The following is a 16,489-nucleotide window of genomic DNA, read 5'->3' as shown; positions in this document are numbered from 1 at the left end:
TTCTTTCTTATACTTCTGCGTTAATGGTAACAAAGAAGGGCTGCGAAGATTGTTTTTATTAGTTTTTATTCCCAACAGTGCATGTTTGCAGCTTCTGGAGAGTGGAATACATTTAAATCGAATTAGACTAATTGTATTTTAAGAAAGGACTTCCTCGAATTGAAGTGAATCATAGTGCACCTTGATATTGTTAGAGATTAGAGAGCGTGACCTAAAGTACAGTGAGTTAGCCTTCCCACGGTGCACTGCTGTAAGTTCCCTTCTGACAAATTCAACTGACAAAAGCAAATATATACTCCCTCTCATCAGTCAATCCCTTCATCCTTGGTCCAATGTCTTCTGGGACAGCAGAGGGGGGATTTTGCGTGATGTTAGCCAATGCCCGGGCCGGCACACTGGGGGGGATTTGCGATGGTAATCCTCCTGCTTTGATGTCTCCTCAAATATCCAGGCTTGACAAAGTAAAACAAGGGATAGCAGAAAATGGAGTGGACCGAACCAACAAAAAAAGATGCCCCTTCTGACCTTGGTATCAACAAACACAGAGAATGTCATTAAACCAATGTATACAAAAAAGATTCATGTTCTGCCATTTCAAAATAGGGGATTAAGGCACAACATTATCCATGCCCAACATATGTTAAGACATTATCAGTGCAAAAGCATTAACAATAACCAAGTCATTAATATGTGTTTGTTAGTTAGCTATCACACTTAGGCTGGCTAAAAGCGAAATGACATAATTCAAGTAGGTACTTCATATGTACGTATACTAAATAGAGATCGGTCCCAAATAATTTTGCATTGAATTGGAGAGTCTTGTTTTTCAGCATGGCATAATGAGCTCATCTTATTAAAAAAAAAAGCAACAAAGGGAACATTTCTGCCGGACCCCTGGGTAATTGGAGCAAGCTGTCATCTCAGGCAAGGCGGTGGAGTGTATGGCTGTCAGTGTCATGTGTCAGACGCGGTGACAACGGTGACAAAGCTAATTGTCGCCTCGCATATCCACTATCGAAGAAACTCTGGAGACCTGCGAAGAAAAAGCTTATTCTCTCCCATTTCTTATTCCTCACAACTTTCCCCAAAATGATATTAAAAAGCCTGAGGGTGACATTTAGGTGGCACAGTTAGAGAAAAGCGGTACAAGTGATGTTAACGTGGCACTGGCTTCTGAATACTGGCTTGTGTAATACCTGTGACTCAGAATTAGCATGCTTTCACATCAACTCATGGCAGCAAAAAGTGATCAGAGAATTGAAATTCACATCAACGATGCACAAAAGAAGCTCTCAGTGAGCCGGAGCAACTTTTACTCCCCAGAAACCACAGAGACGATCCTCACCACCCACAGCGCCATTTGATCTAACAAATGACCTTAGATAGGGATAAACCGTTAACACGTTATTTGAGATTTTATGTCAGCATGTATGATTTATCTGCATGTCAATTAAATCGATGGCCATTTTTGATCCGCATCGCCAGTCTGTGATAAAGTAGAGCAGCTAATACCCCGCATTGACTCGGGACACAAACACACGGGGCCATGAACATTTTTTAAAGTCCAGTCGTGAGAGCTAAACGGCTGTGAGGGAAAACTCTCGCAGGTCAGGGCGACTTGACAAGGTTTGATTAATCGCTGTGGGAAACCTGGTCGAGAACAGGAGTGACTAATGACCCGTGTATGGCTGTTGATTTAATCAATCAAGGAAAAGGCTCTAACCTTGCCAATACTTGGGAGAAACACAGGCACACTACAACACACAGTCACTTATTCCTACCAGCAGGAGAAGCCCTGAAAATATTTTTGAGTGATATGAAGTGCTGTACTTGAACCACAGGGAATTTGTTCCACAAGTTGCGGTTTTTTAACAGAAAATAAACAACACAAAACACATGATTGACTGTTCCTTACATGCAAATATGACCTTTGAAGGTTAGAGAAAAAAAGCAGTATGAGAGAACATCAACCTCCGTATAAAAGTTGAGATGAGCGCATTTCCCCTGCAGTCTATTAGTACTTGGAATTTTAAAAAGCTGTGAGGCATTTCTCTGCTGCCATTATCGACTTCGCCGCAGTGAAAATGAGAACTAAGTGCAGCTCTGGAGGCGTGCTTTTATGTCTGTACTGCCACAATATACAACACATTAAATGATGAAATGCACAGAAGCCCACACTGTTTAATGACCTAGTATCGAGATCAGCAATGCATTATTTAGCAAGTTAACTGCTGAGATTTGGGGCTTTTAAAATCTCATTCTGTGTCCTCGGCTGCTTTGAAAATTGAACATTTTAAAAAGCTCAAGCATCAACAACAACACTGCCAATTACAGCCCGGCCTCCTTACATTAAGTAACGCCTAAAAACAGAACGATATTGTACTTATATATATTTTTCTTTCACTGTTTGAACATGCAAACTAATAATTAGACTTTAAGAACATGAAGGTAATATCAGATCACTGCACCTGCTGTGTAAACACTTTAACCAGGTTATCTCATTAAAACTAAGACAGACATCAGAGTAATATAAGCCAATTAAGAATTTCATTACTTATCAATTTTTCCAATTACTGTGGCATGTAATGCGTCTGATTTGTTGGCCTGTTGGTTGTGTGCATGCCACACATAGCAGGTGAGGTCAAAGACTAAACGAGCTGCACAGCAGGGTGCAGTGTTCCTCGCAGCGGGAGACATATATACCATTTCATTACCTATAAGAATGAAGACCTTTGGTGCAATAAGATGTTCCCTGTAGGCTCTCTCACATCTTTTTTCACACATTAAAAGTCAGTGAACTAATAGGAGGAGGCTAACTGAAAATGAAATACATGAAACTGGCTTGCTGACATAAGACCTGGTTAGAGTGAAGAATAAAACCATTAGTTAGCACAGTTACATCACACTCATTATTTAATTATAGCCTGATGCTCTGGTAGAGTCTCTCAGTCAACATGCACAATACCAGGACCCTGAAACTGGGGCAGCTAGTCCGCACTCAGCCCTCATTAAATCTATCTTTTATAATTGTGACATGACAAAATGTCTTTAGTGATGAAGGTGAATGCGATAGACCCAATACATGTGACCTGACCCCCCCCAACCCAATATTGTTTGATGACAAATGTTGTCATAGCTACTGCATAGGAACTTCCTGTTTACATAGCTGTGGCTCTTGAAACAAGCTAATTGGTAAATAACTTTACCCACAAGCCTTCTAATGAATTTACAATTAACTAGTGCAACCTAATCCTGGTGAAATTGTCCCACTGTAAACCATGTCAACACACTGAATGTGTGCAAAGAAACTGTCAACGGGTAAATAATAAATCCTTGAGCTTGGTAGGAATGTTATTGAACAAAATCCTTTGACACCCAGAGGGAAGATCTCATGATTTCAAACATAAACACACTTATACTTGCACAAAGGGATGCACTGCTTGTTTACGTTTACCAGGGAAAATAATATACTTCCAACACACCAAGTGGAAGCAGACATAAGATCATCTGCGCTGGGTTGTATGCGATGCCGTTGCCAAGAACTCTCAGAGGGTAATTGTGCATGATTCGCTGATGGGTTCCAGGCTTGAGGCAATAAAGCATGCATTCAATAAATACTCAGACGTGAAGTAGGTTTTATATTTTATTCCAAAACCTTCAAAATAAGTTTCAAGTTCAAGAAAGTAGAATAAGCTTAGACACAATGCAAAGCATCATATACAGACGGATAAAATACATTTTATATATTGCAGACAAGCCATGGTGGGTCTTACATATGTACAGTATGTATGTAAACTTTTATGTACAATCTTTTTTACATATACAAAAAGCCTTGTTTCTATTTTTCTTTGTATATATTTATATATATATATTTATATATAGAGATTTTTCTTATACTCCCCACTAGCATTTGTACTACAATAATGAAAAAGAAAAACATTTACATATATGTCAATCCATTTTTTTTTTTTATATTACAAATGTATTTCCATAAAAATATATCTCTGTACAAAAAAAGTTTTTTATTCGTTAACATATTCTCTTTTCTTAGAGACACTTTCGCTCTTTAGTTGCTCTCCGTAGTTACACTCAGTCTGCTTAAGTCCATTTCTTTACAGGTAACCCTTTTGGTGTACCGCAAGACATAGACATGGAGTCTCTGCCTTTTACTGTTTTGTTGGCATTCAAGAGCCTTGTTGATCTCACCTAGGCGACAAGGGTGGTTAGTTAGTTTTAATCTCAGAGACTAGTTGAGAGATGTACTGGGCTGGCATGAATAGTGTTAGGGAAAAGAGGAAATAAACGTGGACCTTGTTTTGAATTTTTACTGTGAGAAAAATACAGGAATTTAAAGTCTCCAGTAATAAAAAGCAGCTTTCTGTAAATATGTTTGCTATATTATACCCTAGATAAATTGGACACTCTGTTTTATTTCCAAGGATGAAACACTGTGAAAAAGCAGATTTTCTTGCAAGGAGAGAAGAAGCTGTGGGATTTGCAGATATTGAAAACAGTAGAGAGAGATCAATTCTGAAGAGAAATGAAATATACATTCAGTAGTTTTCAGTAAGTCCCAGATCTGACCACCAACCACAAGTCGACTGCTCTATCCATTTAAAGAATACTAATCAGCTAAGTTCCCAAACTTTTCAAAACAAATCTCTTTATCCTCTCCCCAATGCTCACTTCCTCTCGACACTGAAATGGAATGGGAGCTCAGCAGCAGGTGGATGTGGCTTTTCTGTCGCCGTCACCACACTGCGGTGACAATGGAAGCTGGGAGATGACAAATGATGGCTGAGGCAGAATCACTGTCACTGCATGACAGATGGATTGTTTGATTTTTAAATACACTTTTTTATACTGGTGGCCTGTGCTGAAGAGTTTGAGCACTAGCTGCAGAAAGAAGTGGGAAGCTTTCGGTCTGTGAGAATACTCAGTGAACTCGAGGGGAACTGAAAGACCATCGCTGCTTTTTTTTTCATTATAGAGGAGATGGTGAGCAGGAGAGACCTCAGAGCTGTCTCTAGCTGATAACGGAATATGAACCTTGGATGATCAGAGATTCTGTCTTAAAATATGCAAAGAGAGAACCAGGAAGTAGCCGGCCGGTATCAAGAAAGAGTTTCTTCAGACTCTTATAGCACAGCCCCATCCGGAGCTCACTGATCTTCATTTTCCTAAAGCGGCATCGCACTTTCTTTGAGAACTTTCTGGACTAACTCCGATGGGTTAGAAAGAAAGTCTTTCTAAAAATGTAGGGCCCATTAAGTGAAAACTCCCAATTCTGCAGAATACACTTTTGAAAAAGCCTTGTTGCCCATTAAAAACTTTTCTAAAGAGTGAAACCAAATGAAGCTGAATGGAATAATTTATCTTCATTTAGTAAATCAGCCTAATTCTAATTTGGCTGGATTTGAATAATATTCTTTGGTAGAAAAAAGGTAACTCTCAAAAACACACAAAACAAAAGCGCTGTTCCAAACATTTAGGCAAGCATTGAGCATCCAAGACATGAATCATTACGCACTGAAACACAGTACTAATGAGCTCATTGCTCTTTTAGGAAAAGCAAAAGAGGCAAAAATGGATTGTTCAGTTTCTCTGGAATGACCCGAACAAGCTCACCCAGCTTTCTTTGTAGGTATGTGACTGTGTGCGGGAGTTACATAGCTTGATCTGAAACAAGGACTTAACAATGAGGAGTTTTAATTTCAATATCTGACATAAAGATCCTATCATGTTATCATGGGGTCGTACCAAGGCACTGTAATGAATGTAAAGTGCTCTGGCCTCTTCAAACCATTTCTGAATTTCTCATGACTCAGCCCTTCCTGGTTAACAACAATCATAGTCCTGTGAGCTTATGCTTCTGTATTATGTCTGTCCAAATATGCAGTCCAAATCGAGCCAATTAGACAAGTTCCATCCAGGGAGCGGCGGGCATCATGTCCTATTGCACCAGCTAATCAGATTTGTTTATTTAATACTCAACGGAGCTTAATAAAGTGTTGGTTGAAGTGCGCTAAGCGTTGCCCTGGGAGGGATGAATGGAGCGGAAACACCACTTCAGAGTGGCCTTAGCTGAAAATAACGGAAATGTAATGAAGCTATCGACTCAGCTGAAATATTTGGAGCAGCTTCAGAATAAAAACGAATGAAATGCAAAATGCAGCAGCTGCATACAACGAGGAGAACTGAGTTCCAGTGTCTTCAAGATAATGTGAGCACAACGGCTCCTCTTCCCGTGAAATCTCCAGGGTAATTCAATCGTTTCCTTTTCCCTCAATTCACGACCAGAGCAGGCGAGGGGCAATATTCTACCTGTACTGTCGAGATAAGCGAGAGCTTTAAAAGTAATAAAATTGTAAAAGCAATTACCGACTCACGGTGAAACTAATTGAAGGAGCAATACAGTGATTGGTTTCAAAAGCCTGGATTTCTGAGGGAAATGATGAACTGTAGGCGGCTTTAAAGACTCCATTGGTATAGAGGTTTTGTTTTGACTGCGTAAGCCACTTCGCATGTACATGTGTTATAGTGTACACGCTAATTTACCCCCCAAAAAAAATCCATGCACAATGAAATAGTTCTCCTTGTTTCTAACACTAATTAGATACAAAGCACATGGCAAATCAAAGACATGTTGATTTGATCATTTTCAAACATCCACTGTCCTGTTAGCAGTAATGGTAAGGTGAATTTTAGGATTTGATATGGGTTCGACAATGAAGCAAGGCTAATGAAAGCAAATTGCATGTAATGGGTCAATTTGCTGCAGAGAAATTTGAGCACCATTCGCCCCTGCTCATGATACACAGAAATGGAGATAGTAAGTGGCAAATGGCTGGGAGCAGAGAGTTTGAACTCCAGTGGGTGTCTTTCCTTTAACTCCACCGCTAATGCACATTTTAGACACGTTAGAAGGGGTCACAAAAGCATGAATGTTTCTCAGAACTTCATTAATTCAGGAGGTACAGTCTTGTTGTTAGAGCTGAAGCCAGTTCCCTCGTGTGTCGCACTTTCAAAACAATACTTAGGGTATATCACTCCCCAGTTGTCACAGATTTGAGGAGTGTTAGCATAAGAGGCATAAACACTTGTTTTTCCTTTCACATAAACCAATTGAATGCATGGGAGTAATTAGTATGACAGCAACTCCCCTGCTCTCACAGCTCCGAGGAAGCCTTCTGGAACATTTCCACGATGAGCCGAGACAGAACAGGGCAACTTGACTGTTTTTCACCGAGATGGAGCTGTCAGAAGTTAACTTGGAGGAAAAGACCTGCGTGTTATCCAGAGGGAACACATCACTGACTCAGCCATTCTTCAGACCCAAGCGCCTTCGCTTGTACACTTTCAGGGAGTTCAAACGTGGCCGTACTTTGATCTTTGTTTTCCTAAGGACAGGTTTAGGGAGCTCACACTGCAAACCGATCTCTAGAAAATACAGAACGTACCACCTTCGAGCTGCAGAAACATGGGATTAAAAAGGAGGGCAAAAAGAGGAGAATTTGTCATCACACTTTGAGCATTTACAAAAAAATGAAGTCCCATGTGTTGCTCTGTAACTTGGTGCAACAGACTTGTTCTAATGTTTTTGAAAATGAAAGGGAAAGATCACAGCGGTTGTCCATAAACGTTTATACATCCATATGAATTGACCTAATTGCAGTTGCCATGTTTACTTAACAGGAAGCGACAGTGGCACGAAATTGGCATACAATTGTTATGTAAATAAAATGTGGGAGTTTTGCTTCTTAACGTCTGATTTAGGTGCATTAGTTAGCGAGGAGGATTTGTCTTTATCCATGTCTTGCTCCCAGTCACTCAAACACACACATGTAGAGTGACTGCACATGAATGAAGAGGAAGTGGGTGGAAGTTTGGAGAGTGACACTGCCTTCAGTTTCTTAGAGGATCTATACACTGTCAGCTTTTGCTCTTAGTATGTTTTTTAGTTGTCCAAAACATCCAGGTATATTGATAATCCTAAACCCAATCTTCAGATTCTTTCAAAAAGAAAAGACAATAAACGTGGAAAATTATTAGTACAATTATCTGTGGTGTTAACGGGAATCTTTGGGGCCAGAACAGACTTTTTTTTTGGGGGAGATTGAAGATGCAGCCACTAGGAATGTGTGTAGAAACGAGCACACATATTCACAGCGACTCTCCACAAGCTCACAAGTGCTTTTTTCAGCAGCCGTTGCTCCCTCTTAACCCCTGCTCTGGACTCAGCTGCCTCTGCAAGCAGAATGTCATCACTGCTTGAAAAAAAATGAGCAGCTCAAAAAGTAGCGATGGCATGTGTGTGTCCAACATGGCCTTCAAAACTTACTGAATTCTTCATTCTCAGCCATAGACTTGAGGATGAGACATTTCAACCGCCTGTAGCAGACAGCTGGGGTAAATCAGGGCTCCCAATTACTCATCACAGAAAGCAAGCAGCATAAAAAGAGAGGAAAGCAAAGCAAATGGAAAACAGAACTGAAACAGTCCAGACTGTCTCTCTGCGTCTCACACAGGCCGACACGGTGCGGTCCGCCCTAACAGTTCACTTGCACAGAGTCCTCTGTTAGCTACAGGTCAATTTTCTAGACTTCAAGTTGACCATAAAATCCCCTTTGGGCTTAGGCGGAGGGCGGTGAGAAAAATCATCACAGCTTTGCTTCCAGCGTTTCTCCGGCCGGCTGAAGCTTCACGTTGAAACTTTTTTCCTGGAAAAATGGAAATTGATCAAGAAACCATGTCAAGTTACAAAAAGCATTTTGTCGTTGGCAATTGTTACAGTCGTCGTCTTCACATGGTTTCTTTGTTCTCTCGTCGTAAGAGCCTTTGCCACTGGAGATGTTTCTTGAATGTGTTTCAGCAGATAAAAATATTCTTTGTCTTTCCCTCTGCTCGAGGAACTATGGATGTCCTCTTCTGGCGGGCAGGCGAAGATGTGCTGCACTTTTCCTCCCCCTAACTGAATCATGGATGAACGCATGGGAGTAAGGTATGAAGGGTTAAAAGGGTGTGAGGGGAAATGGGCAAGGGGAGGAGAATGGAAGAGAAGGAGTTAAGGGTTGAAAATAAAAGAAACACAGTAGAGCAAAAAAGAAAGATGGATAAATGGAGACAAAAGGTGAGGGAACCAAAAGAAAGGAGATGAATATGAGGGAGACCACAGAGAAAAGAGAAGACACAGGCATTCATGTTATTTCTCATCAGTGTTGAAAACTAAATAAAACAATACATATTCTTTCTTTTTTAATAAAGTATAAATCAATAAAACAGATTCCATTTATATGAGAGATGCAGATCAAAGGAGCTGCAGCAGTAAAAATAAATCAAATGTTATATCCTATTCTGGAGGGACGGTGTAAAAGTTTTAGTAACGGCTGGATTCTGAGAACCTGTATAGCTTTTGATGCCTTAGATTTGTAATTTTCCCCGAGGTGATAACTTCATCTGCTTTCAGAGAAATGTGGAACTTGAAGCTCTAAGTCCTTACTTTACGAACAAAGCCATGTGACCTGGTGGTGCTTGGGTTGCTCACCTCTGGAGGAAGCGGTGGCTATACAGCTGTGCACACTGTGCTAACGGTGAACTCTGTCTCGCTGGCCAGGATGTCCGTGGGCTGGATGTTGCGGTCGTACATCGGGTTCTCGAACGTAGCTCGCCCATTCGTGTTCTCATGGCCCACGTAACCATTGAAGGGGACTTTGGGTCTTCTTCTGCATCACACGGATCAATATCATAAACAATCAGTACACATAGAAGTGGGAAATTCAACATGTCAAGTATAAATCATACATATATATCTAAATACACTGTGTGTAATCAATATGATATATTATAGACTATGGCTGCAACTAATGACCACGAGTGAAATAAAGTCTATAAAATGGTGACACCTGGTATCATCTTCAAATCTTTTTTTTTTTCTGACCCATATCAAAAACTACAAAAATGTCTTCCATATTGAATCAAGTGCTTCAGTATGGATTTGGCTATACTGAATTGCTGCCTGTGTCACTGTTATGAACCCGTTTGTTTTCTAGGCCGTGAGAAGAGTTTTCTCCATAAACGCCTCAGCAGGCACAAAAATGGATTTTCAACTGATGTATTTTTAAGCCTGAATGCAAAAATAATCTTAAAAGAAATTAAGCAAGAATCTTATCTGAAAACAGCGTGGTTCTCAGAGGCAAATTAAAACTTGACTTAAGACGCTTCCTTGTTGTAAGCAGGTGGCGAGTGATGTTAACCACGGCAACAGTGTGAAGCGTACCTGTGTTTGTAGAGGTACAGAGCGAAGCCTGCAATGATCATGGCTATAAAAGGCACTAGGATGGCTGCCGCCACTGAGCTGCTGTTGGACGCAAAGTTGTATCCTGTGTTGTCTCCGCTGGGATCTAAACTCTCTGCAAGAAAAGAGATAAGACATGGAGCGCTTCAATTAGCATCACTTCAGTACAATACCATATCAGCAGTAGACGATATAATGAAATCCCATAAATAACACAATTAACAAAACAATATGAAAAGTATCCTCGTTGCCTTCTGCCAAGAACTTGAGATAAGCGCCTGAGGAAAATTAAAATGAAACAGTAACATATTAAAATAAAAATATATCTATAATGCTGCCAGGAAGGCTCCACCTATATATAATAGACTAAGCAGGAATAAAACAATCTTTTCATTTACCCCCTGGGAACGTCAAATTCCATCATCCTAAAAATGACTCTTAATTACTGACATCACATGCCGACAGCCATTTAGTCATTTCAAATTAATTCTCTAATTTATGCAGGTGTGTGTGTGTGTGTGTGTGTGTGTGTGTGTGTGTGTGTGTGTGTGTGTGTGTGTGTGTGTGTTGAAGCAACAGTGGAGGAGTGACAGCCCACCTGTTTGCCACAGAATGCCAAAAAAGCTCAGATAAAGGACGAGTGACAAACAAGAAGGAATTCAATTAGGGGGTTCTGTGATGTTTGCCAATCAACTCCCCGCTGTAGAGCACAAGCACACAAACAGGCACTCTCACGCAAGGAAACACACGCAAAGGACACCTTGACAAATTGAAAATAATCATTTCCAATACATCCAACCCAGCCACCGTGCACTTTATTCCCATACACACTTAAACACACATACACATGACTGTCCTGGCACCAGGCCCAGTCCTCTGCATTAATAAAGAGCTGTTTGCTCAGTGTGCAGGGGGGGGGGGGGGGGGTTTGCACCTGCTGTTCAAGCACCTCTCTCATTATGGCAGTATTCACTATGCTCACAAAACTTTCACCAATCACAAACACACTTTAATCTGAATTCCACTGGTCAATTCCATCCCAAAATGATTTATTTTTGCACGTGCACTTCTTATCTTCAGTTTGCTTTACATACAATGTGGAGTCATTCCAATCCGGCATGCGTTTCAAATGATGTGCAATTAATATGTTTTCTATGCAGAAGCAAACCGTGGATCTGGATCGTAACTAGTGGCTGGGAGCAGTTTACTAACGTTGTGAAGTGGCAAACATCAAATACATAGAGTAAAAAGGAAAGCATCCATCTGTTTCCAACACTCATCTTTAAAAAAGTTCACTAAATAAAAATGCCTGGCATATTTAGAACTTTACATATATCATTTGATGTTTCCATGTTGCCTCATTGAGTTAGCTCTGAAGAGTTAACGTTAATACAAGGACATGATGTCACACACACACAACTCCAACAGCATGCAGAACTATTGAGTCAGGGTCTAAGCATATAGATACTATTGGTTGGATTCATACGTCACAAACATGAAGTGAATATTTCTTTGGCAGCAGTCTTTTGAAAACATGTTCTATATCTACAGTAAGGCAGCATATCAGAGGGCTCTGAAGGGAACGAAAGAATGACACGCAGCGATTAAAGGGTCATATTCACTATATACAATCACTAGCCACAAACTCCAAGAGAAAACGTTTCTGTAGCTGTGTCATGTGGGTGAAGTGTGTTCGGAAATCATTTTCTGACAATATATCAGGTGTTTGAACTGTTTTTGTATCGCGACGAATGCTGAGTGTAAAGCCACACTGGCCACAAGTGTTTTCAAACCTACGAAGGTACATCTATATGTTATAAAAGGACTTGCAGCAGGGCATACAGACGCCATGCAGAGTTTAAGTGAAAGATTACAGTGATATAAATCTATAAAGGAAAACACAAGAACCAACAGTGGTCCCCAAAGAGAACGTTCGGTCACAGATGTTTCTATATCCAAGTGGACGGCTCACTCACCGAGTCTCTGGAGACCAAATTGGCCAAAGCCTTTTCCTCTGACAAATCCCTGGTACACATAGGAGTGGGATGAAGAGATGTAGGACACCTAGGGAGAGAGGAATGGAAGACACTCACTTTCTGTGTCACATCCTGGCTTTACAAAGGAGAGTATCATCAAAGTGTCAGCAGCTGGTGCACGCAGAAATGAAATATCATGTCAAAGGAGCTGAGAGGTGCTCTTATGGCTGACATGTTATATGACGTTCTGCTCAAGAGCGCAAAAATAAACACGCTCAGCCGTGCTGAGCATTTTACACAAAAGGAGTATTCCTCTCTGCGCAGCATGCTAGTACGTAAACACTCGAGTGCTGCGAGGCTTGTGAAACCAGTGGGACACACACATTTACTGTGACCTGCTTTTTTAATTATATATATCGGGGGGGGGGGGTGGAAGAGGAGTGGAGGGGGTCTGTCGAATCCTGATTACCAGGCAATGATTTAACTGGCATTTTAATTAAAGAGAAAACTCTTGGTGGGCCCTCCATCTCCCCAGAGTGACAAGGTTAGTGTGTATGTGTGCTCGGGCATATTTCACAATAACAGGTGTGTGTGTTTGTGTCATGTGAAATCTCTGCCGTTACATATGGAGGTGCTGTTTTGCACTTACATGTCCGTCGAGGGCCCAGTTGTCAATTTTAAACTTGTTGACAAAGATTTCCACAGGGCCTCTGATCTGGTGGACCTGCAGCAGCAGCTGAGCCTCCTCCTTCTTAAACGTACCTACAAGAAGAAATGGTTAACAGTTATTTTGCAGCAAAAACCACAAATACACAAACTCAAAAGGATTATCGGATAAATCTACAAACGTACAGGGACTCAAACTAAATCTGATACGTCCTCTGATCATGGCATTACCTTTCCTTATCATGTTGTGTTTCCACTAGCAGCCATCTTTAGTTATCTATGACAGAAATCTTGATGCAGTCTTAACGAAATATAAGCATCCCAGAGGGGTAACATCTGAATGTAAATGAGGGCTTGCACTCAATGAACTATGGAGAGTAAATACAAAAATAATAAAATATTACCTATTCCTCTTGTTTATTCGCTTAACTAGTGTCACTTCGTGCAAAAGTGTGGCTTACTGATGTGATTTATGTTTCTGGATAAGAATGAGGCGATTCTATCGATAACAGTATCTGGGAAATTTGAAGGTGAAGACTAACTCTGTATGATTTTATAATATAATGAAAGGTTATTTTTATATTGTGCGTTACGTCACAGTGTGAACATTTGTAGCTGTGAAAAAGAACACTAGTTTTTGATAGTGTTTTTTGGACACTCCAGGTACAATGCAGTGAAGTGTCCAAGCCGACAGGTTGCAAATGTGTGTCATAATGACCACAGCTGCAGGGTGATTATGCCACAAGGAAATCAAATAAAAGCTGTTCAGTAACTGCTGCGCTGGCCTCCTCCATGCTGAGACCGCACTGTTTCCCTTGCTCCTTGTCATCATTGGGATTTTTCTGACATTGTCCGTTTGGATAAAAACCAGTAGCTCTCTGGTATGAGGTTGAAGGCGTATGTGTGTGAGTTGAATGTCTTGACAGTGATTTCTGCTTTTGGAGTACCAACCAGACAGTTTGAGCTCCACTCCGCTGTGGTCGATGAGCGTCCCGTTAACCCGGTTGCTGAAGGGCTCAAAGGCAGTGATGCTGAGCATAGCTGGCTGCTTCTTCCCCAGGTACTCATAGGAGCCCCTCCAGAGAGAGTTCTTAGCGAAAACGTCAACAGGGACTAAAAGAGACAACGGGTGGAGATAGAGGTGGCAAAGAAAAGGATATTTTAGCAAACAAAAAAGTCCTTGGTGCCAGGCGACTTCAGAGGTTTGTTTACCTTTAGGCTTAACAGAGTCAGGGAACATAAGCCGCGTTCACACCGGAGTACTTTTCCCACTTTAGTTCCAATATAGTTCCGAAATGTCACGTTCACACCAAAAAGAGCTGGAACTAAAATTAGTTCATGAGAACCTTTTTACCCCCTTTTCCGTCCCTGCTAGAGAGCAGGGACTCTCATGTGGCTCTCTTGTGAGAAAAGAGCCATACTTCTGATTGGCTGGGCGGATTGCAAACCACGCCCCGTAAAACCAAAAAAAGTGTTGTGAAGCCATTTTATTAGCATTATTAGCATTAGCATTAGCATTAGCCCAGCGCAGAAACGCAGAGAGACTAATTTATGGCAACACAAAATAAAACATGGGAGCGGTGGAGATGAGGATGTGTTGGTGTTCTGGCGATTTACTCGGAAGGCTTCAGTATAAGCTGCTGGGAGTCCCAGCAGCTTCTACTGAAGCCAGTCCCCAACTCCGGGGACTTCCGGCCGTGGATCTTGGGCGGCAGTATACGCCGTGAAGTTGTTTGGGGCCTGCCAGTAAACCCAAAGCAGAAGAAGAAGAAGTGACGTCAGCGGCTTCATTTGCCTAATCCACCCCCAGGGACTTATTCCGGTGTGACTGTGAACGCGATCTGTACTTAGTTCATCAGAACTAAAGAGTTCTGATGAACTAAGTTCTCATGAACCTTTGTGGGAAAAGTACTGCGGTGTGAATGCGCCTAAAGATGACAGGGTAAGTTAGCACTGGTGAGAGTGAATCCTAACACTTACTGTCATTTAAATCAAAGTATAGCAAAATGTAACTTGTTTTGATGATCCTCCCCCAGCTACTTAACAGAAGTACAATCTACAACAGTGTCCCACAAAGTAACAAAGACAAACTAATTATAGACACAATTTGAAACAAATAAAAGTTTAAGCTTGTGAAAAAACGTTTGAAGCTTACCTGGTAGCTTTGAGGGGGGGTCCTGCACTGTCACTGGGCTGTTACCACTTGAGCGATTATCAGCTGAAGAGCACAACAACACAGAGTTAACTCAAAAACTAATTAACAAGTTTATCCTGAAAGATAGACATTTTTTGTTTTTTTAGCAGCCCTATGATAATTGAGGTGGGAGGATGTCACTATCAGCACTTTCTGTCTGGCTCCATGACTAATAACGATGCGGTGGACAGAGTGAGTGAGGCCTGCCTGCGACAGGACTTGACTGGAGCGTCAAAGAGCAGCCCGGGCGGTCCCTGTGGGGCTTCATCTGAGGCAGAGGCACAGTTTCACAGCTTCGAGGGGAAGCACTTTAATAATGCCTTACTGCTCACACGGGGCCACAGGGCTGCACCGCAGTAGTAAACAGACACCCACGCAGACAAACACAGCGGAGAGGGTTTTCATGCAACTACAAACAAAGACAGGTATACTGATGGTGGTTTATGAGCATACACATCACCTTGGATGAATGCAAACAGACACAAACACCATCCCTCTGTTGTGGACTTTATCACCTGCCACTCTTTTGAGCTTCCCCTCCATCACAGCCCCCACAGGCGCTGTTAAGATCCTGCATGCGGTAAGGCCAGTTCACTTTCTTTCCTTCAGTCTTAATGGCACTGCCTTAAAAAAGACCCATCACCCTCTATATTTCAGCAACGGCTCGGCACAGGATCCATCGTATGGAAGCCCCCCTTGAGTACGTCTTTGTCTTTAAGCTATTAGCATTTGTCTAACCTCGATAATTGTGGGTCGATGACTCTATTTTTTTGCCTATATGTATTTAGGCTTATACTTGGGGGTGTCTTAATGGCAGTCTATTTGTCTGCGAGATCTTGTTAACGCTGCCTTCGCCATTTATAGGAGGTACTTCTGCTAACCTAATCAATGGGATGCATTGGCCTAATCAGGTTCTTCACCCTTGTTAATGTTTCAAAGCGTGTGTGTGTGTGTGTGTGTCTGAGTCTGTGTGTGTGTGTGTGTGTGTGTGAGTCTGTGTGTGTGTGTGTGTGTGTGTGTGTGTGTGTGTGTGTGTGTGTGTCTGAGTCTGTGTGTATGTGTGCGTGCAATCCATGCTCTGCCATTTTGTGATAGATGGTCCATCCTGCCCTGGCATGTGTCTGAGAATAAGCAAGTGTTAACACAGCTATTTATCAACATTAGCTCAATCCCCAATTTCCCACCATGAGTCACCGCTGAAGTCTGCACATTACGGACCCGAGTAGTTTCAATGGAGACTGCTAACGGACACGGTACAATACAAATGTGGGATGAAGTGTTTATTACATCTGTGTGGGACAGTCTGTGGTCTTATAAGCTCCTGTGAATGTATCTCTGATTGCTTTGTGTAGAAATGTA

The 16,489-nt window shown here is 41.6% G+C and overlaps 1 protein-coding gene across 1 annotated transcript in view; it reads right to left on the bottom strand.

Annotated features, from left to right (window-relative positions):
• Positions 1 to 3,636: 3,636 nt before the first annotated feature.
• The window catches only part of csmd2 (CUB and Sushi multiple domains 2), a 266,993-nt gene continuing 254,140 nt past the window's right edge, over positions 3,637 to 16,489 (bottom strand). Inside the window, exons 66-72 of the mRNA XM_079654679.1 lie at positions 15,092 to 15,154; positions 13,888 to 14,049; positions 12,920 to 13,032; positions 12,271 to 12,358; positions 10,277 to 10,409; positions 9,545 to 9,722; positions 3,637 to 8,971 (exon numbers count right to left, since the gene is read on the bottom strand). Coding sequence (XP_079510805.1) covers positions 9,563 to 9,722; positions 10,277 to 10,409; positions 12,271 to 12,358; positions 12,920 to 13,032; positions 13,888 to 14,049; positions 15,092 to 15,154 — 719 coding nt within the window. The 3' untranslated portion in view covers positions 3,637 to 8,971; positions 9,545 to 9,562. The remainder of the gene's footprint in view (positions 8,972 to 9,544; positions 9,723 to 10,276; positions 10,410 to 12,270; positions 12,359 to 12,919; positions 13,033 to 13,887; positions 14,050 to 15,091; positions 15,155 to 16,489) is intronic.

This window comes from Notothenia rossii (assembly GCF_949606895.1).
Source record: "Notothenia rossii genome assembly, chromosome: 10".
Taxonomy (NCBI): Eukaryota; Metazoa; Chordata; class Actinopteri; order Perciformes; family Nototheniidae; genus Notothenia; species Notothenia rossii.
This window is presented reverse-complemented; position numbering and strand designations above follow the sequence as displayed.